Raw genomic sequence first — 22,848 nt, forward strand, 5'->3', positions numbered from 1 at the left:
TTCATGAGATACTAATTTATATAGAACATATACATAAGGTATTTATGTTTATGACAAATGAGCTTAACCATACGTTAGCAATAACAGCTAGAAAACATACACTTTAGTAAACATCACACCATGTATTTGGTCTACCTATGATACACAACACAAATAAATGTCACTTATTCTTTAACTTAAGGGATATTTATTTCTAGGGACAATCCCACCAGATGCATGCATGCATAACTGAAGAAATAGGTAATCTGAATAAAATGAAATGATAAAGACAGAACCACAGACTCTGCCAGTGGAAAAATTAAATACAGCAAATTAATTTGTGTGTTTTCATAGCATGAAGATATAAAGTAAAAAAAAATCTGTTAGAGGAACACTCATATGCCAACTATGTGGGAGCAAACAGAAAGGCAAAGAAGAGACTGGCTTATAAAATTTTCCATGATGCAAAGAACTGAAGCCAATCTCTCCCCAGATACAGCCCTGATGATTTGGGCTGCTGTTAGCCAATGCGCAGGAGCCTGTCATTTGCACAGTAGCTTTCTGAGACTCACCCTATATCCCTTCTCCCACATCCAAGTACACACTGAATGTCATTTGCTTATTAACTCCAGAGCAAAGAATTTCTTTGCAGAGCAATAATTGACAGTTGGAGTTACAGCCTGACTTCTTTCCTTTGAAAAACTGCTAAGCATTTGTTTTAGAAAGGCACACTGTTCAGATTCAAATGAATCAGAATCTGACACCATATTATTCCCAGTTTTTCACCTCCAAGAATATCATCAGTTTAGAAAAATGAATGATTTCCTTTGAAATAACTAATGTTATCAATGCTATTTTAGATGTTGGTCTGATTATTGTAACTATTTTGTACAAACATACTAGAAGTCAGGTCTTTTAACCATAAATTTCATTTCAGAAGCAGTCTTATTATATGCAAAAGTTATAACTGAGAGAGTCTGAATATCCAAGGAATTATTCCCATCTGTTCCTAAGTGCTTTAACTGGTCAAATATTAAAGGGAAGAGAGCTGACAGATCAGGAAGGAACAACATTACCAGCAAAATATTTAGACTAATAATTCATTAGAACATAAAAAATTGTACTGGGAAAACTATTCTATATTAAATGGATCAATTTGCAGTGAATTTTTCTAAATGTAATAAGTATCATAGGTATAACATGTCAAAGAAAAAATTAAAAAGCAAGAAAATATGTTTTTGCATCTTAAAATGAGTCACTGGATGCAGAAATTTCTCCTCTGTAGATTACGTTATTGTGATAACTCAGAAACATATTTTTATTCATCTAGGTGATCAGGAGATTTTATATTAGGAACTGACAGAGATCAGTTTCCGGGGTCATCTCGGTGTGCCTCTGAGCCCCCACAAAACAGCAAAGCTAATCTCTAGTGGTCCAACAGTTAAAATAATTGGTGAGCGTGTGTTGAATCCTCAAGAGAGGAGGGAGGAAGCAAGAAGGAAAGCTTGAAGGGAGGAGGGGAGGGGGGCAGGTGCTGATTTCAGCCCTGTAGCGTCAGGATTGCGTCAATTCGGGTTCCAGCCACGTCTGGAGTCTCGGAGACGAGCTTCTCAGAAGCGCCAAAACAGGAACAGAGGTGGCAAATCACTGTGCGAGGGCGAGTGGACCTCCCTCTTTGCCTCCTCCCTGTTCCAGGAGCTGGTCCCCTGGGCTCTGCGCTGTTGTTTTCAGCGCTCGGAAAGCCGGCGCTTCAGATCCAGGCAAGTGAATCCAGCCAGGCAGTTTTCCCTTCAGCACCTCGGACAGAACACGCAGTAAAAAATGGCTCCGATCACCACCAGCAGGGAAGAATTTGGTAAGCAAGTTACTGAACTTATGACTGCGGTTGTTCCTTGAATACTCTGGGGTGGGCTGTTTATTCCTTTATTTTTTCCCTGGTTGTTGAATACAGATTTCCTAGGTAGTTAATTTAAAGGAAAATGAGAATGGCAAACAGGCAAATGTGGCTTATTACTGTGGCTTCTCTCCCTTCCTTGGTATCTCTCTCCTTAAAATTGTCTTCTGTTAGGGAGAATTTACCTTCAAGAAGTTCTTAAATTTTCAGATGCCTCTGTATATAGAAGCATGCACTGAGTAAAGAAAAAGGGGTCTGTTTTTCCCATCTTGGTTTCATCTATTTTGTAGGTGATTCTTATTTGTAGGTAAACCTATATTTTATTAGGAGAAGATAAATATATCTCTGGTTACATCGGGCTTTGATCTTGGTTAAAAAAAGCAACTTGTCTATTGGGGTTTGGCAATGTATATTTCATTACAGGGTGTACCATAAGGATGTTTTTCTCTGCTATGATTTTCTTGTATCTTTGAAATATGTTGCTAGTGAAAGACAGAATCATATGGTAGTAGAGTTAAAGGGACTTTCAAAATGAACTGGCTCAGCCCATTTTATTTCCCTGCTGAGCTAACTGAAGCCCAGAGAGATGAGGGAAGTATTGCAGGTTGCACAATTAGCTGAAAGCTACTTGAATTAGGGATCCAATTTTCCAGTTCAGTTTCCCTTTTTTTACACGAAGTTTTTGGTTTTAGTACATAAAATTAGATGTACTTCTTACAATAAAAAAGTACTATTTTTAGATCCCAGTATATTCCAAAGGCAAAAAGTCAGAATTTTACTTACAAGTATTTATTAAATCATCAAATTTCATAGAAGTTTGTGAAGAGGAGTGATATCTATAGATGTGTGATAATTGTTATTAACCTGAGTGAAATAACTATGATCTTTGCTTTCAAGATTATAAGACTTTATCAGTAGAGAATATATAGAGAGTACATAAATATTTCTATGTTATATAAAATGTTTGCCATTTGATGTAAATACTAAATAGGGACAATTTGTGATACTATATTCATAAATGAATTTCTTTCCCAGCCTTCCATTTGGGTTTTTGGGCTTATTTTGTTATGACTTTGATTCCCAGTTCTTCATTAGAAATCTGAATGATTTTCTAATACAGAGGGATTTTTGGAGACTGTGCTAATGAAAATATGTTCTAGCATGGACTATCAGTCTACTTAGAAAATTAATGATTTTCTACTGTTTTTATTGTTCTTACCTTGGCTAAAGATCTGTCTCAGTTCATGACTTTGCTTTGGCTCCCTGGCCTTGGATTATTATGGTCCAGGAATGTGGGCGCATTTTTTTTCACAAAGACTTGAATAGAAGGAAAAACTGAAAAGCTGATACTAAGTTTAGCTGATTATGTTTAGCTCTTGCTTTATACGGTGGTAGTCACTGTTTTACATGATTCAGTTTCTGTACATTAAAATACAGGATTTTTATTGTATTTTTTTATCTTCAGTTTTTTTTTTTTTTTNTTTTTTTTTTTTTTTTGTCTTTTCTTAACCTTACATTCTTTGAGTTCAGTTTTGTAATTATGAAGTAGATTGGCAGAAGATTTTGGGGGATGGGGAAGGAAAGTAACAAAAGATTGGTCTTCCTGTGGTTATTTAGAAAAGTTTTAACCCTTTCTGGACTGGAACTTTCAACTTTATTATTTGCTAGTTAGAACAAAAAGCATATTGCAATGGAACTAAATGTATATAATATTACAGTAGTCATATTGACTTTGATTATATTAAGCATTGACTCTATTGATTCACTACGTACAGATGTAGTAATACTGCATTTACTCCCACAGTGTAACTAACCGTTTGTTCAAGAAATATGATTACATATAAAATAGGATAAATCTTATGCATAATGAATATTACCTAGTGTCAGTAATTTAATGTGCCATCATTTAAGAAAATAATCACAATTTCAGCTTGATTATCATTTACTATGCCATGTGCTAGGGGAAAACACAGTTATAGATAAAATTGAAGTCTAAATCTCACTGTTCTCATTACATGTCAAGGAATGCTGATTCACTTATAATTATTGTTCTGCTTTTATCTTTTTAAAGTTTAATTAATTTATACTTTGTATAATTCGGTGTTTGAGAAATTTTGTGTTGTCATAAAAGGGAATGGTAGTATTATAAGTTACATAATATTGGTATGTATTGTTGCTCTTCTGTTTTTGTTTTATTTTCTCTAATATATGTATATTTTTACCACTGTTTCACAATAGGGATAAAAATTATTAATGAGTTTGTGGCAATGGTAAATACTGTTTCACAATTCCCTAAAATTAAATGGACCACTGAGTTCCTAAATGTTTGCTGCTTGAATTCTTGGTATATAAAGAACTACTTAGAATTCCAGTAAGAAATGACGCTCTGGAAAGCCTCAAAATGACAATTAAAAATAATGAAATTAGTACCGATCCATCATACCGTAGTTGCCTCATGTTGTCTGAGGAAACAAAGATAAGTCAGAGCCATTAAGCATTCCTCTGTATCTGATTCAGGACCATTTTCATCTTTTCATTTCTTTAATGAAAAACTACTGAAATGAAAGAGTTTCCACCAAACTTTATGGTTTGTTTTGTTTTGTTTTTCCCTGTGGGGATCTGTTTATACATGAAATTACTGTGAAATATGTGCTTAACTCATACCTAGAACAGTTGGAAAGTAATTCAACCTATCCAACCTATAACAATTGCCAGCTCTATTAGGCTTTTCAAAGGCTCTTATCTCTGGCTCTGCTTCTTTAATGTATATTATTGGTCATTTGATTTTTCAGATGAAATCCCCACAGTGGTGGGGATCTTCAGTGCATTTGGCCTGGTCTTCACAGTCTCTCTCTTTGCATGGATCTGCTGTCAGAGAAAATCATCCAAGTCTAACAAGACTCCTCCATACAAGTTTGTGCATGTGCTTAAGGGAGTTGACATTTACCCTGAAAACCTAAATAGCAAAAAGAAGTTTGGAGCAGATGACAAAAATGAAGAAAAGAATAAACCAGCTGTGCCAAAGAATTCATTACATCTGGATCTTGAAAAGAGAGATCTCAATGGCAATTTTCCCAAAACCAACCTCAAAGCTGGCAGCCCTTCTGATCCAGAGAATGCAACCCCAAAGCTCATTTTAGAAGGGGAAAAAGAGGCAGTTTCCCCCGATAGTTTAAAGTCCAGCACTTCCCTTTCTTCAGAAGAGAAACAAGAGAAGCTGGGAACGCTCTTCTTCTCCTTAGAATACAACTTCGAGAGAAAAGCATTTGTGGTCAATATAAAGGAAGCCCGTGGCTTGCCAGCCATGGATGAGCAGTCGATGACCTCTGACCCATATATCAAAATGACGATCCTCCCAGAGAAGAAGCATAAAGTGAAAACTAGAGTGCTGAGAAAAACCTTGGATCCAGCTTTTGATGAAACCTTTACATTCTATGGGATCCCCTATACCCAAATCCAAGAATTGGCCTTGCACTTCACAATTTTGAGCTTTGACAGGTTTTCAAGAGATGATATCATTGGGGAAGTTCTAATTCCTCTCTCGGGAATTGAATTATCTGAAGGAAAAATGTTAATGAACAGAGAGATCATCAAAAGAAATGTTAGGGTAATTTATTTTCAGTGCTCAAAGTTTTTATAAACAATCTTTTATGTAGCTTTTTCTGTGTCCAAGGAATTTTAATTAATATGATAAGCTTGTACATGTCATCCTTACCATGTTTAATTATTATTAATTATAATCAAATGGAGAGCAAGGGAATAGAACAGACAAAATAAAATTTAATCTGTACTGAAAGATTCAAATTGTTTTAATGACATAAAGTAAATAGGTATTATTTATAGAAGGATATTTAGATATCACTTATATAAATGTGTTAATCTCGATTATAAATATTTTGACAGACACTGCTACTTTAAAATACAGGTGAAGATTTCTTATTCATAATCAAGTTAACAAAGCGGTTTCAAGGTCAGCATAATTGAATTTAAAATTGAAATTTAAAATTAAATCAATTCTTCCTGAGGGTTTGGAAATTGTATTGACTTTCATGGAATTGCTTTTCAAGGAGGCAATATCACGTCATATTCAATTATAAATGTCCATCTCTAAATTGTATACTAGGAAGTGAGTTCCTCTGCTTTTGTAGTTATACTACTCTAGTAGTTCTGGGTTTATTAAAAATAATAAAATATCATTAAACAAATTTAACCCCATTTTCAATTTAAATTTGAAACTCAATTGATTTCAATAGTGGTATTTCAGAATAATTTCTCTCTATAATAGAATGATTTATAAAAATCAATAAATATACCAATTTATGTGTTTTTTTTAACCACATAGTGTTTTAGAGCTGAAAATAACTTGACAGCTCATTTTGACTATATCCTTTCATTGAAATTAATGAAGGTCAAGGTTCAGAGACATTCAACAGTTTGTTTGAGACACCTGGCTGGCTTAGTGGCACAGTGGGAATGAGGATTTGTCTCCTACCCTGATTCTCCTTAGAGTGCTTACTCATATAGCTGATCCATGTTAGATTTTGTATAAATATATTGCAGCTTTAGTTTTGTGTCAGCCATCATTTTAGTTGCAAAAAAAATCCAAGTAAATACCTCGTTACTTTCAGTCAAAACTTTTACTTTGAATTATCGGATGTCTTACTCATTATCTTTAAAGTACAAATAAAATCTAAGTAGCATGAAAAGAAGGACGCTATGATACTGCCCCAAAACAATGTATTAAAAATTCAGAATCTGTTCTCTTCAATACTTGAAATCAAATCATTCCTTGGCTTAAATGGAAACTTGCTGTTGGGAAAGAGGCAGAGAATTTTAACTCCATTATACCTTTGGGCTAGGAAGATAGTTGGGATCAGAATAAATCTCATTTGGTCTAAATTCAAATTTCAATATGTCAATGTTAAAGAATTTGAAATCATTCAAACTTATCTAATTATTTGCATGAGTATATGTAGAGTCATTTGACCCTACACATACTCATGCAAAGACTTAGGTAAACTTTATTACTATTAATAACTTTGAAAAGTAGAGGTGTTATTAAGAAGCAAAAAAATATATATATAATTCTGTGTAAGATATAATTTAAATATCCTTTAAACATTGCTAAGTAATGGGTGTGGCCAATTTTTTGCAAAGTGAAACATCCTGTAGTACCCAATAGAACCACAAGATGGCAGGCAGTAGTTTTTCAAGCAGTGATGGTACTGCACAAAAGCTTTTACTCTTTGATTCCTTAGCATATTAAAATAAAAATAACCAAGAAGATTACATTTAAATGACAATGCTATTTAAACTTGAATGAAAGTGCAAACTTCAAAGCTAAAAAAAATAATAGAAATACTTATATTACTTTTCTCTTTCTTTAGAAGTCTTCAGGAAGGGGTGAGTTACTGATCTCTCTCTGCTATCAGTCCACCACAAATACTCTAACTGTGGTTGTTTTAAAAGCTAGACATCTGCCTAAATCTGATGTATCCGGACTTTCAGGTAAGAATGCTTCTGAAATACTCAGGTTCATTGTATGAGTGGAATGTATTTTACTGCAAACGAGCCCACGACCTACTGTTACTCTTCTCTTGTTTTATCTTTCCTCTAATTCCTTATGTGTCTGCTTTAAAAATTAGCTTTTAGTTTTGTGATTAACTTTACAAAAACTAAACAAAACACCAATTTTTTATTGTATAGTCCAATGAGAAACAAAATAAGCTATAGTTTAAAATTGCCTGAGTTCAAGTCCTAATTTCATCCCTTAGCAAAATATTATTGGGTATGTTTCTTAAACTATGTAGAAACTGGAAATAATGCTATTCATCTTGACAGGCATTGTAGGAGCTAGAAATATGTACTTCTTTAAATATCATCTAATGTTATTATTATTATTATTTAATGATGGGATTTGAAAACATGGTCTTAAAAGATTAGATTAGGAAGCTGAAATTAACTTGTATGCTGCCACCAGAAAAAGACAAAAGTAATTGTGATAAAATAGCATTAACTTAAAATCTACATATTATCAATGACACAGAGAAGCTCAACACTGGGAAACAGAAAGCAAATCTAGCCTGTGGCTGAAGAAATTCAGAAAAGTTAAAACTAAAAAGACCATTGCCATTGTGGTCTCTACATCCTCATTAGGTGGAAAAAGCAGCCAAAAGTCAGGGAAATAGAGACTTACCCAAAGTCATACAAGTCAATAAACCTAGAAGTTGTCTAATATATATATTTTCCTTCTACCCTATTTTCTACACTAAGTTATTAGTAATCAGAATGAGTCCATAGAACATTTTATTTTCTTTCCTTTTATGTTACCTCTTTCCTACCATTATTTTTTCCCTATTTTCTGATTTAGAGCCATTTTCTCTGATTTTGCATATTCTTCCTTATTTTTAATTCTGTTGACAAGAGAAAAGCCAAGTTTTATCCATATTTCCCTTTGTTCTGACTTATTTTCATGGTAACCACATTTCATTGGTATGCCATGATCTCTAAGGACACTGTTATGTTGATATCAGCTCTCTAGCCCAGTTCCCCATTGTAATGCCTGTTATGTTCTATTGCAGATCCCTATGTCAAAGTGAACCTGTACCATGCCAAAAAGAGAATCTCCAAGAAGAAGACTCATGTGAAGAAATGCACCCCCAATGCAGTGTTCAATGAGCTGTTTGTCTTTGATATTCCTTGTGAGGGTCTTGAAGATATAAGTGTTGAATTTTTGGTTTTGGATTCTGAAAGGGGGGCCCGAAATGAGGTGATCGGGCAGTTAGTCTTGGGTGCAGCAGCAGAAGGAACTGGTGGAGAGCACTGGAAAGAGATCTGTGACTACCCCAGGAGACAAATTGCCAAGTGGCATGTGCTCTGTGATGGTTAGCATCCTAGCCATGAGTTGGAACTTAAAGATTTTTACTAGGCAAGGAGAAATTTTCTTTCTTTCCATACTGGATTGCAAGCTTGTGAAACCAAGCTATCTTTTTTTGTTGTTGTTAGAAATGGATTAAATTAGTAGGCCAGAAAGTAACTTCAAATGAGTATCATGATAATTTCCCTATTTATTAGAAGAGTTGGATAAATTTTCATAAGATATTCCATTTTTCCTTCAGGTTACCAGTGATATAAATAGGAATAGTAAGACATTTTGTGAATTCTGTGCCAGAATCCCAAATTATAAATGTGACAATCTCATTGGAACATGTCACAAAAAGTTCATGTGATTGTTAAGATTTAAAAATAAAAAGTATGCCTTGCCTTGTGAAAATTTATCCATTTATCTTCAGGTTTGGGAAATCAATTTTTCTTTAAATCCAAAGATACAAAAGAAATGTTCTCTAGTTTGTATTTATTAATTATGTCATGTGCAAATGGTTGTCCTGCATACAAAAGTATCTGGTCATTTCAGTTTGGTTTGTAATTATTTGATGCAATTTTATCATAAGAGTAACAAATTCATTTCAAAAGGACAGTGAACAAGCTGAGAAATTATTTTATCAAAGGGCTGAGTTGAGAACACTGTGGCTGAAATATGATTTTTCTCCCCCCTAAGGTTACATGTGAGTCTAAATTTTGTAAAATATAACCTCACATAAGAACCATGGCCTTGGATTATTCACTGCCTGTCATAAGCCTCAGTGTGGCCTGAGAGACCCCTATGTACCCTCATGAAGTTGTTGAATTAGTTAGTGGATAAAGAAAGAAATTTCAAAAAGAAATCCCGTTAGAAGTGCATTTTCTTATAGGAAATATGTACAGTGTACAAGTGTACTTTTAGAGCCACCGTTTGTACCCAGAGTGGACATGGCCACTTACATCTTCATTTAACTTATTGTTCCCCAGAAAAGACTAAGATACTACTTGAAAAGACTGTGAAGTTTTTTTACATTGCCAGATAAAAAGTGTAACTTAACCAACAAACAAATGTAAGGCTACAAAATTGTTCAAGAGAAATTCTAATATAATTTACATATGTTCACAGAAAATATACTTAGGCTGTCAAATTGGCACAACAAAGAATGTGTTTCACTATCTTTTCTAGGCGAATTTGTCTTGAGCTGTTGTCTATAGAGCAGTTTACAGACTTGTGTCTTGTATCATTTTCCATTGCCAGGGTTCTGAAATTCATTCTGAACCTGTTAGATTAAAGCTGTACCCAGTGATTATTTGGAAAGAATTAACTTGAGAGTTATGTCACTATATTTGAGTTTTTAGAGAAGTAATAGTGAACTTGAGTACAGTTGAATTATTAAATATGCAAGTTAGAAATTAAGTCTACTGAAAAATTTACATTTTGAGTCAGGTTTTGTGTCAGTACTTTAGCAGTTTTTGAGAATGTGTTTGATATCACAGTGTTTGTAAATTCTATGAAAAATGCATTTTCCAAACAACTTATACATGCTTTTTATGACTATGCCTAATGTAAAGAAAATGTATTACATTCTGTATGTACAAATATTAAAAGTTAACCTCTTTTTGTGCTTTAAAATGACTTTGGGATTAAACAAGCATATTTCCCAATCATTGTCTTCATTTCACTACAAAGTCACCTCACAGCATCTTGCTCCACTCAGCATTTCTGTGAAAGCAACATGAAATGAACCATAGTTGGTGTGTAGTTTGGGGAAGTTAAATGGCCTTTTTATGTATATGCTTTTGGTATCATGGGCCATGGAACAGAATATATTTTGGACCTCTGAAAAGTTGTAAGGGGCCAATTCTAAGTATTCTCACAGCAGCCAGAAATTAATGGTGGTAGCAGGTGAGGTTTGGTTGTTGGAAGAAGGTGATTTTTTTTTTTTTTTTAACATGGAACAATGAAACCAACAACAAACACTTTTAAAATTAAAATGGATAATTTGTAAATAGTTTTTAGCTTTTAAAATTTCAAGTGTTTTTGAGTGTGAAAAGTTGAGTGAAACTATTTGCAACTGATTTTAAGAAAGAAGAAAAACAAGAAAGGAATTGAAACAGGCAGGGAGATATTAATACGTAATCTCATCATTTTTGAAAATTGTACTGTTTTAGAATGTATTACAATATCAATGTGAATATCTTGAATCCTGTTACAAATCCTGCACTGTATTAAACATGTAAATTAATTGTTTGTCTGATTAGCAAATCTCACCACCCGAATGGGGAGGTATACATGTTTGAAGAACTATGTAACTCAGTAATTGACTTGTTCTGATGTTGTAACTCAATAGAAGTGTTTTGGAAGGAAGCATGGTGTACGAGACAGTGTCTGTTCTTTTGTGCCAGCTCTGTATGATGTTTGTAAGACCACGTTTGTAAGACATGAATAAATTGCTGCTTTTGCCCAACCCATTTCAATGCAGACTTTCTGCCAATGGACTCTGTAATAAGGCTTCTCTTATTGCTGACTGAATTTTCAAGTTTCGCTAGTGGATCACCTTGCACAGTTTAGCGAACATTAGTTACTGAGCACGGAAATCTTTAATACACCTTTAAAACAATCTTCATAATGATCATCTGGAGCAGATATCATTAACCCTATTATATCATTATCCTTACTATATAAAAGCAAAACTTGAGGATCAAGGAGCATAGGCAATTGACTCAAGTAGGAATAAATAGTGCTCAAGAATATTTCATGGTCTGCCCTGTCCTTTCCTCTATACCATTCCACTCTCCTCAAGGAGACTTCATCAACTGGCTCATTCCCACATTCTTTGACTTTTTTCTAAATTTTATTCACTTTCTATATTTCATTTCCTTTTCTCGCCACTATTTTCAACCACCTTTCTTTACTCTTCTATCCATTTCCTTTATATCATTTCTTATTTTAACATCATTATCTATTTTATATCACTGCTTTTCTTTTCTTCTTAAATTTTTTTTTTTACATTCTGAGAAATTTTTGGCTAATAAAATTATGTGGGCCTGGATGTCTTAGATGTCTTATTTTTTCTTTAAGATTGAGGGAAAAATGACCAGAACATCTATAATATATTATATCACCATTAAACACCAGCTAAGGTAAATGGTAACAACAGGACCCACTACCTGGAGAATCAGACATTTTTCACAGCTCTGGTCTTTACAGAAATATTTTATGGTAATTACACATTTAAAAATATGGTCTTGCAAGTGGAATAAAACTAGAATTTATTGCTAATTTTTTTCTTTCAAATTGTACTAATTGTAGTAAGAGTGTATTAATTGTTGTCATAGTACACAGCTATGTTAAAAGAGTCATTGCATTTTAGAATTCAAATATATTTTAAGAAAACTTACCTGTCAAAAGCAACTAGAGATATGGAGGAGAATTTCCAAGGAAACTGGACATTAGGGAAATGCTAGCTAAAACCACAATATGATACCCTGCACAACAATTACAGTAACAAAAATTAAAGTTTGAGAATGCCAAGAGATGGTAAGGATATGGAGGAAATGGATCCCTCGTACACTACTGTTAAGAATAGCACGTCCACCTGCTTCAGGAAGTAAGTTGTAATTTTCATAAGAAGTAAAAAACATGCCTATTCCATGACCCAGTCATTTTGCTCCTAAGTATTTACTTAAGACAAATGAATGCATATATTTACACAAAGACTTGTACATTAATTTTCATAGCAGCTTTATTTGTATTAGTTAAAAACTGGAATCAAGTCAAACATTCATCAACAATTGAATGAACAAGTAAAATGGGGTATATTTACACAATGGTATATTTGTCAGCAATAAAAGTGAATGACTTCTTCATACATACAACAAGTACCAAAATATACATACAGCAAGTGCCAAAGCATACCAAATTGTATGCTTTAATTGTGCATGGTTTATTACATGTAAATTAAACCTCAATAAAGGCTTTTAAAGGGAAATAGAAGTCAACTATAACCAAACTAAAAAAAGAAAACATTACTAATATCACCATCAAAAAATATCATTCCTAAAATTTAGTAATATTATATAACATACTCTAAGAGCAGTTCTTTTTGTTCTTAAGGTACATCATCCTAAGAACATTTAAATATATGCAAAATGTTATATTTTATATAATTCTAAATGTATTACATTTAAAAGTCATTTGAGATAGTTCCTGTGTATTTATGCCATCAAGTTTTTCATTTAAGTATATCTATTGTTTGTTTTTTATTTTTACTTAAAAAATTTCTTTTTAAATTCAGTTCTATTTTATGGTCATGAATTTTTTTCATTTTTCTAAAGTCAAATTTTTAACAAAAATATATTAACTAAAGCTTATCTTCTATTTATACACTCAGGCTGTTCCCTTCTCTCCTATACTTTTAAAAGTTTGGGGTTGATTCTTCTAATTTCTAACATAAATATGAGTGTGTGTGTATTTACATATGCCTCTTTATTAGATGAATGAAAACATGAAATACATGTTTTTTTCTACTTTATATTTATGCTTAACAATGTATTCTGGAAATAAGTCCCCAATTGCATATAGGGATAGTCTTTATTCCCTCATAAAGCTGTATAGTACTCTCTTAAAGCATCAATTTTAAAAGCGTCATGGTTTAATTTTAAAGACCATCATAAGAAAATAAAATTTATTGATCTTTAAATTTTCATAGAGACTAGGTCAGGGTTTTGTATATAGTAAGATCAGTGAATATTTATTTAGTTAATGAAAGTTTGAGACACTGTAAATGTTAGATTTTAATCAAATTTAGAAAAAGTATTAGAAAACGTATTTACTTCACATGAATCAGAGAGAAAAGGAAGGAGCTTACTGAAAGGATTGCCTTAGCTTCTGTTATAGTCATATGTCATTTATCCAGTGGAGAATCCATAGAATCCATAATAATATATAATCCTTGGATGAGAGATAAGCCTGGTTCTCATCCCAAAATCGTTTACCAATCCAGGTTGCAGAGAGCAGTGTGATGCTAGTGCTGCTGCCTTATTACCTCTAGTACTAATACCATCACCTTACAGTTGGGATGAGTTGTTTAAAATTTATACTCTCACTTAATGGGAAATCTTTCTGTGACATTTCTTCTGTCTTCCTATCCAGCATCTGTTCACAGTAGTATGGACCTGAAACATATACTGGATTACATTTAAAACTAAACTATATAAGGCATATTATCTCACTGAATTCATGAAACTACACAAGATGTTGGCAACATTATTCTAGTTCTACTGGTGATAAAGATAAATATCAGAATGTTATCTAATTTAAAACCCCACGATCACAAAAAGAGATGCAATCCAGGGCTGCTTGAACCTAAAGTCCCTGCTTTGGTTCATTATACTGAGCTGCTTCTAAGCTAACACAATATTGTGCATTTTGCTTCTATCACCTCTAGTTTCTTTGATAATGTCAGATATTAATATATAGTAAATACTGAAAATAATGAGAATACTAATTAACTTAATTTCCCAGGGCTTTTTGTTGTAGTGGTGGTTGTTTATTTGTTTGTTTTTAACACAGATCTATAACACACAGGTAGTAGAAAATAAAACAGTGTGGCTGGGCATGGTGGTTCATTCCTGTAATCCCAGCACTTTGGAAGGCCAAATTGGGCAGATCGCTAGAAGTTGAGAGCTCCAAACCAGCCTGGCCAACATGGTGAAACCCCATCTCTACTAAAAATGCAAAAATTTGCCAGGTGTGGTGTCACACGCCTGTATTCCCAGCTACTCAGGAGGCTGAGGCTGGAGAATCACTTGAACCAGGGAGTGAAGGTTGCAGTGAGCCAAGATGGTGCCACTGCACTCCAGCCTGGCCAACAGAGCAAGACTCCAATTCAAAAAAAAAAAAAGAAGAAAGAAAAAGAAAATGAATTATTAGTAGAGACAGGGTTTCGCCACGTTAGCAGGAAGGTCTCGGTTTCTTGACCTCACGATCCGCTTGCCTCAGTTTCCAAAGTACTGGGATTACAGGTGTGAGCTACCATGCTGCCTATAGTCCCAGCTACTCGGGAGGCTGAGGCAAGAGAATTGCTTGATCGCAGCAGGTGGTGGTTGTAGTGAGCGGAGATCATGCCAGTGCACTTCAGCCTGAGTGACAGAACGAGACTTCATCTCAAAAAAAAAAAAAAAAGAAAGAAAGAAAAGAAAAAAGAAAATAAAACAACATGTTCTGTGTTTCCACTGAACATTTTTAAGAACTACTATCTGCTTCTCTAAACATGCATGTTTGAGTGTTTGGTGCAGAGGTGACAATTCGATGTCATCTCCAATACTGATGACAATCCAGTGATCATAACTATGTGGACGATCATGTTGACATGAATTATGAGGTCAAATCACAGCTTAATACAAAATGGACAGGACTGATTATTTATGAACTGGGAAAGCTTTACCTAATTTAATGGAAATATTTCTATTCATTTTCTGGTAAGTAAAATTCCATAGTTCTTGACTTTATGTTGATGTAAAGTGAATTAATTAAATTGCTTTATTGGATAAAATTCTCTTTTTCTTATCTAAAAAAAAAGTATTCTCATTATATCTTATGGATAAGAACATGAGCTCCATATTTAGGCTCTCTTGGTGTGGATCCTGGCTTCATCTCTTACTAGCTGAGTGAGGACTGCCTTGTTATTAAATATTTAAGTGTCTCGATTTCTTCCTCTCCATAAAAGGGCTGATAATAATTTCACTACAGCAAAATGTGCAGATTACATGAGAGGATGGTAGAAGAGTTATTAGTTCTGAGTGGAAATGGGTTTTCAGAAAATGTATATTGAATTTCTTTGAATCCAAAGATGCAAAAAAGAAAATCTAGTAAGTTAAACTGCAGAGCTTTTAAAATAGATATTGATATGTGTTCGTAGTCAACTGCTTCTAGAAGTTTACATCTATATTTTACATCATAGTAAAAAGAATCCTCACAAAAAATCTATTCATGAATAAAGTAGAAAAGGTAATGTTTTTTATCATTTGGAAATTTGACAATTTATCAGAGACTAACATTTGCATTTTATCTGTGATGGCAATTGGGGATGGAAAAAAGGGCATGGTTGGGGGGAGTAAGAATTATAGACAGAATTTAGATTTAAGGTCACACAGAGCCAAAATACACAAAAAAGAGAAAAACCATGTTGAAACCAAGTTGAAAACAGTAAAANAAAAAAAAAAAAAAAAAAAAACATGATGATGTGTCATGGATGACGGGGAGATCAGATGAGGTAGAGGGGTCGAGTTGATAATTCCACTTGTATGAAAAATGCTTTATTTTGAAGCAGTAACCAATTTTTTTAGTTGGGTAACAAACTATTTGCCATGTTGATGCAGCTCTGCCTTTATTCATGCATATTAATATGTACCTGCCAAATTCTGGATGCTTTCTAAATAACTAAATCTCAAACATGTTATTAACTGCAAAAGCAAAATTTTCAAGTTGAGTTTCCAAAAGCTATAAAAGGAATCACACTAAGACAAATGTTGCTGGAATATTTGTAAAGATGCACATGACTACAAACCAGTATTATAGCATGATAATCTTATTCAAATAATTATAAGGAAAGTACACAGAAAACAATATGAAGAATTACAGAGTGACAATATTTAAAAAACAAATATAGGCTTGCACTCTGAGGAATGTTAAAAAAAAATAAAAAGATAGGTGTTGGTGTAGTTTGCTAAGGTTACTATAACTAATACCATGGTCTGAGTGGCTTAAAAAACAGAAATTTATTTTCTCACAATTCTTAAAGCTGGAAGTCTGAGATTAAAGCGTCATCAGAATCACTTTCTTCTATAATCTCACTTCCTGGTTTGCAGATGGCTGTCTATTTCCACTGTTTTCATATGATCTTCTTTGCATGTGTCTGTTCTAATTTCCTCTCTTTCTAAGGACACTAGTCATTGGATTGGGTCCATTCATAGGGCCTCATTTTACCTTAATTATCTTTTTAAAAGACCTTATCTCTAAAGACAGTCACATCTGAGGTATTGGGGATTTGGACTTCAACAGATATATTTTGTGGGGGACAAAATTTAGCTTATAATACCTGGATAGAGAGAGGATGACAGAGAAATTTGCTTTTCCGGATGCAGACAGACATGTTGTTTTATATTCAATGTAGAACTTTTGGACACCAAGATATCCAGGCTTTTCTTATTCTATTTGTTTCTCTATTTAATGTACGTGGACAATGGAGTCTGTATACTTACTCCCAAAAGCTAGCCAGAGAAGGAGTCATTCATTTCCAAACAGAGATAGTGTAAACATTGTAGTCATATTCTGAAAACATATTTCATGGGAAGACACTAGGAGGAAGCCCGTCACTAAATTTTTAAATTTTATGTTATCTATATGTAGTTTTACTAAAATAGAAAAGGAGACACATATGCTATGCTAGTTGGCTTTTTTATTACAACAATAAATAGAAAAGCTATTTTTATTATTTATAGACCTGATATTTGACTTACAAGTGGTAATTAATTTGCCATGAAATATTTTTTAAAAATTAATAGTTTCATCATACTATCATAGAAACAAGTACATTGCAAAAAAAAAAATCGTGAAGAGACAGAAAAGCTATAATGAGAAAGGACTGGCAGTTAGAATATCAAGCTCTCAGTCTAAACTCTGCTATTAGCACAGAAAGTCAATTTTATTTTAGAATTTTAAGGTTTCATAATTCTATATGACCCAAGATAACTTAGTTTTATTTTGACATCTGGTTAATTGAGTCCTTCCACATTTTTCATGAAGGACAGTCTGAAAAAAAGAGAATTTTCAAACAACAGTGTTGACATCAAGACCTATATCTGGTTAAAGTAGACCTTATTTTTTCTTCCATTGTCAGTTCTTCTTCAGTTTCTTTATCACCACCCTCACACAATCATGCATCCGTGTCAGATGAAAAGTAACTGAGTCAGTTGACTTCTTAAATGACTAACTTGGGACCTGGGCTGCTGCCACGTTCCCTAACTTCCTTCAGACTGATCGAGACTCATCTTTTCTAAAGGTGAAAGGAACTACTTTCCAAGAACACACGGTAAAAAAACATTTTTACAAGTTATTTTTATTAAATAAATGCAAATCTGGGAATACTTCAGATTTTACTGTTTAGTCTTTTGTGTTCAATATTCCCTCTTCCAAAAGTCTATTGCAGAATATGCTGATGTATTACTTAGGATTTCTTAAGATGCTTCAGAGCATGGTGTAATAATGCACTAAGTTGTTAAAAACCGTAGTGAATGCATGTAATTCAGTCAGATTACTTTAGCCAAGAGGACCTGAGCTCTTAAGTGTGAATGTAAGGTAAACAAAAAGAATGTGAAGAAGAATGATAGGCTCTGAAGATAAACATGTTCTTCAAAATTGTCCTGGACATCTGGCTTTAAAATTGTCACAGAATTGTCATCTCATAGAGTATCCCAACTAGAAAATTTTAAAGAAAGCAAAGGTTTGCATATCAAATCTGATATAATACTGGCTTAACTTCACAGAGCTATTTATATAATGAAATATAATTTTTTAAATGTAGTAAAAGTTACAGATTTGGACCAGAGAGTTTCAAAACTAGAAGAAAATTGAAAGTTGTGCTCTTGATTTTTTTAGAGCACTAGATTAATAAGCTTCATTCTTGAAGTTTCTGTCCCAGTTAACTTCAGGTAAAATCATATAATGAGATTTAAAAGCCAACATACAAATAAGACAAAATCAAAACAAAAACAAATAAAACATTAGCAGACAATTCTGATTAGCAGAAACTTTTAAACAATATTGATTTAGAATTTATAAAGTACTTTTATGCAATAACTCATTGAATCTTCAAAAAATTACCATGTGTACTATTTAGAAAGGTTGTTTTTGAATCCATATTACAGATAGGACACTGAGACTTAGAGATATTATATAACTTATTCAAAATGGAAGGAAGGAGATTTGAGCCTAAATTTTCTGTTTTAAAATTTTATATTTGTTTTCTAATACCATGCTACAGAGCTATTTTTTGAATTATATTTGACATTTGAAGAATTTCCTTCTTATTCTCATAAGAATATATATTTTTTTCAATCAGCATTATCTTATATTGATCTATTCTGGATTTCCACTGGGATATTTAATTGGTATCTCAAATTCAACACACTCAAAACAGAACTCACAATCCACCAGTTCCATAGCTCTTCAGCTCTACCCTCTTAACTGAAAACAACTTACCGTCTCCATTACTACCATTCCACTTCAAGTTATCATCAACCCTTTATTGGACTATTTCTAAAGTCTCTTGATAGTTTCCTAATTTCATCTTTGAAGCACTCTCCAAAAAACTCTTCTCTACACATTAGTCCTAATTAATTACTCTTTTAAATCATATGCCATATCGTGTCACTCTTGTGCTGAAAACCTTCCAAACCCTTCCCATCTGAACACGACCAGCAAGGCTTCCATGGTCTCCACCAGGAGCCTCTCTAATTCTGTTCTTCGCTTACTCCTTTATTTTGCTTTAGCCACTTTTGGTCTTGCAGCTTATCAGAAACATCAAGCATACTGCTCGCTTGCACATACCCCCCCACCCCCACCCCACCATCTTGCATGGGATGCTCTCCCTACTAGAATTCCAGCAGGCTTTGCTGTTTCATTTCCTCTGGCTGTCTACTCAGTATCCTTTTCTTCAAAGCAGCTTCATTGAACCCCCGCTTCTGCTTCATCTCCACCTTCACTCTATTTATCCTCATAGCTCTTACTTCTTTCTGAGAAAGCATAGATTTGTTTATTTTCCGTTCCCAATCACTGAAAGATAGACCTCATAATAGCTATGACATAGCCATCTATTTTCCAGTCCTAGAACAATGTCTTACACTAAGTACCTAGTCAATGTGTGTTAAATTGATACATGAATGAAAGATACCACGACAACAAATGTCAGAAGCTAACTTTCTGAGGCTGTGCTAGGCGTTGATGACTTATGCTCCTTTAGTCAAGATTCCTTTATTTATGTGGCTTAGCGTAAAGCAAAATAGACCCAGAATATAGGATTCCCTACAACTCTCTAAAACATAATTTGGATTTTCTACTGTCCAATAGTAAATGGGAAGAATTAGTCATCACATTCTTTCCTCATGTCATCCTGCTTTTAATCTCCTGGAATATCTTTCATAAATGTAATTAGCAATGTAATGATTAGGCATTTTTAAAACCTGTGTCCCTAATTAGTCATAATCACATTAAAAAGATGTGAGTAAATAGCTGAAAAACTAATTTGGATTCTAATTTTAGCTTTTATTCAATTTCTTAATTTAGGAAGGCCCAAGCAGAGAAAGCTTAAAGAAAACTACATTCAGGATATTCTGTCATATAAATATATATATATATATATATATATATATATATATATAAAATACATATATAATTGCACTTTAGGTTCTAGGGTACATGTGCAGAACATGCAGGATTGTTGCACAGATACATACATGGCAATGTGGTTTGCTGCCTCCATCCCCCCATCACCTATATCTGGCATTTCTCCCCATGTTCTCATTCTCAGCAAACTGACACAAGAACAGAAAATCAAACACTGCATGTTCTCACTCATAGGCAGGTGTTGAACAATGAGAACAGATGGACACAGGGAGGGGAGCATCATACACTGGGATCTGTTGTAGGGGAATAGGGCAGGGACAGTGAGTGGTAGGGAGATTGGGGAGGGATAACATGGGGAGAAATGCCAGATTATGAGAACATGTGGTATTTTATTTTCTGTTGTTGTGTCTGTTTGCTGAGAATGATGGCTTCCAGATTCATCCATGTCTTTACAAAGGACACGAACTTATTGTTTTTTATGGCTACATAGTATTCCATGGTGTATATGTGCCACATTTTCCTTATCCAGCCTATCATCAATGGGCATTTGGATTGGTCCCAGGTCTTTGCTATTGTAAACAGTGCTGCAATGAATATATGTATGTATGTGTCTTTATAATAAAATGATTTATAATCCTTTAGATATATACCCACTAATGGGATTGCTAGGTCAAATGGAATTTCTATTTCCAGGTCCTTGAGGAATTGCCACACTGTCTTCCACAGTAGTTGAACTAATTTACACTCCCACCAACAGTGTAAAAGCCTTCCTATTTCTCCACATCCTCTCCAGTATCTGTTGTCTCCAGGTTTTTTAATGATAACCATTGTAACTGGTGTGAGATGATATCTCAGTGTGGTTTGAATATGCATTTCTTTAATGACCAGTGGTGATGAGCATTTTTTTCATGTGTTTGTTGGCTTCATATATATCTTCTTTTGAAAAGTGTCTGTTCATGTCCTTTGACCACTTTTGAGTGGGTTTTCTTGTTTGTTTTTTGTAAATCTGTTTTAGTTCTTTGTAGATTCTGGATATTAGCCCTTTGTCAGATGGGTAGATTGCAAAAATTTTTTCCCATTCTATTGGTTGCCAGTTCACTCTAATGGTTGTTTCTTTTGCTGTACAGAAGCTCTGGAGTTTAATTAGGTCCTGTTTGTCTATTTTGGCTTTTGTTTCCAATGCTTTTGGTGTTTTATTCATGAAGTCCTTGCCTATGCCTATGTCCTGAATGGTTTTGTCTAGGTTTTCTTCTAGAGTTTTTATGGTGTTAGGTCTTATGTCTTTAATCCATCTGGAGTTAATTTTAGTGTAAAGTGTCAAGAAGGGGTCCAGTTTCTGTTTTCTGCACATGGCTAGCCAGTTTTCCCAACACCATCTTAAGCATAACATACTGTCAGAATTTGTGCCTGACCTTTGGAACATGTCTGCCATCTCTTATAAATTGACAGCTCTCCCCTTACGATGAAAATGAAAAAGCTAAATGTGTCATCAGTGCACTAGAGGCAAAGTGGGAGGCAATAAAATTTCACTCAAGAAACACAAGACAGCTCCTTTTGTTGTGTTGTGATTTGAAATAACCTCTAAGAGATGAAAATGTTACCAATAACATGATATGTTCCATATAGCGTTACAAGTCAGCAGACAGGGGTTCAGGTCTGTTAGCTTAAAGGTGGCTAAATACAGAGAGCTCCTCTGTACTGTAAAGAATGACTACTTCCACTACAGCATCCTGCAGTCAGGAAATTCCCAAAAGTGGCAACAGACATGTGAGGGTTCCTTACAAAATCTCTAACTTTAATCAAACTATGAATGATAGCATTTTAACACTTCAAAGATAATAGAGATCTAATTAACCATACCACCTCCCTATATAATATAGATAACAGAATTTTGGTAAGATATTTGGTACCTAACAGCATCACAATAGAACCGGCTGGCATATGGATCAGAACTTTACATACTACTTTACACAGGAGGGCTGCAATACAGGCAAAACTGAAGTACTCTTCTGGTGCTTCACATTTCAGACTATTTGAACAACTTATCCCTTGCCCTCTGCATCATTACAAATAAAGATCCTGATTTAGTGTATGGTTTGGCTTAATGAAGAGTTGGAAGTTTTGAAGATAGCAATTATGAGTTGTGTAATGGTTAGGTACTTTGAAGGCAAGGATGGATTTTTATCCCAGAAAATTCTATAATATCACTGTAAAAAGAACACTGACAGCAGTCTTTAAGACCCCTACATGTTTTCCAAACATTCCTCAATCTCAGGGTGAGCAGAGCCCAGCTTTGTGCTACACAGACTTCTATCGCCTATAGCATTGGGAGGATGGGTCAGATGACCTGAATTTTTCTCCCAGCACTAGAGCACTGGCTTCAAGTTAAATACTAGAGAATTTTCATAGTGACATCATGAATCATCTGATGTCCTATATTATAATCTAATGTGCTGACATTTTTAAATTGCTCGGTTACCGATATCTAAACAGGTTGGTCTTACAAAAATCCTGGGATGGTTTGAAAGTAATCATTATAATTTGTGTAATGGCTAGATACTTTGAAGGCAAGTGGTGTACTAAAAGAGCAATGGGAATTTATTTCAAATCAGGGAAAGTATTAGACACACAAATGCTTGTAGAATTTGTAACTGATGGGATTAATAGATCAATAAAACACAATACCTGCCCTCAAGATCTTCACACA

The 22,848-nt window shown here is 34.0% G+C and overlaps 1 protein-coding gene across 1 annotated transcript; it reads left to right on the forward strand.

The window, feature by feature from the left end:
• Window positions 1–1,438: 1,438 nt before the first annotated feature.
• SYT4 (synaptotagmin 4) lies at window positions 1,439–11,206 on the forward strand. Its single transcript, XM_017529724.2, has 4 exons — window positions 1,439–1,834; window positions 4,666–5,480; window positions 7,261–7,381; window positions 8,455–11,206. The coding sequence occupies exons 1-4, from the start codon at window positions 1,801–1,803 to the stop codon at window positions 8,760–8,762; spliced, it is 1,278 nt and encodes a 425-aa protein (XP_017385213.1). The 5' UTR covers window positions 1,439–1,800; the 3' UTR covers window positions 8,763–11,206.
• Window positions 11,207–22,848: the final 11,642 nt, after the last annotated feature.

The sequence above is a fragment of the Cebus imitator genome, unplaced genomic scaffold (assembly GCF_001604975.1).
Source record: "Cebus imitator isolate Cc_AM_T3 unplaced genomic scaffold, Cebus_imitator-1.0 Scaffold60, whole genome shotgun sequence".
NCBI classification, from domain to species: domain Eukaryota; kingdom Metazoa; phylum Chordata; class Mammalia; order Primates; family Cebidae; genus Cebus; species Cebus imitator.

Bases quoted from the DNA above. Each gene is read 5' to 3' on its own strand.
- SYT4 (XM_017529724.2), top strand. From the start codon at position 1,801: ATGGCTCCGATCACCACCAGCAGGGAAGAATTTG. The intron at 1,835-4,665 runs GTAAGCAAGTTA...TTGATTTTTCAG, and splicing joins CACCAGCAGGGAAGAATTTG to ATGAAATCCCCACAGTGGTG. The intron at 7,382-8,454 runs GTAAGAATGCTT...GTTCTATTGCAG, and splicing joins TGATGTATCCGGACTTTCAG to ATCCCTATGTCAAAGTGAAC.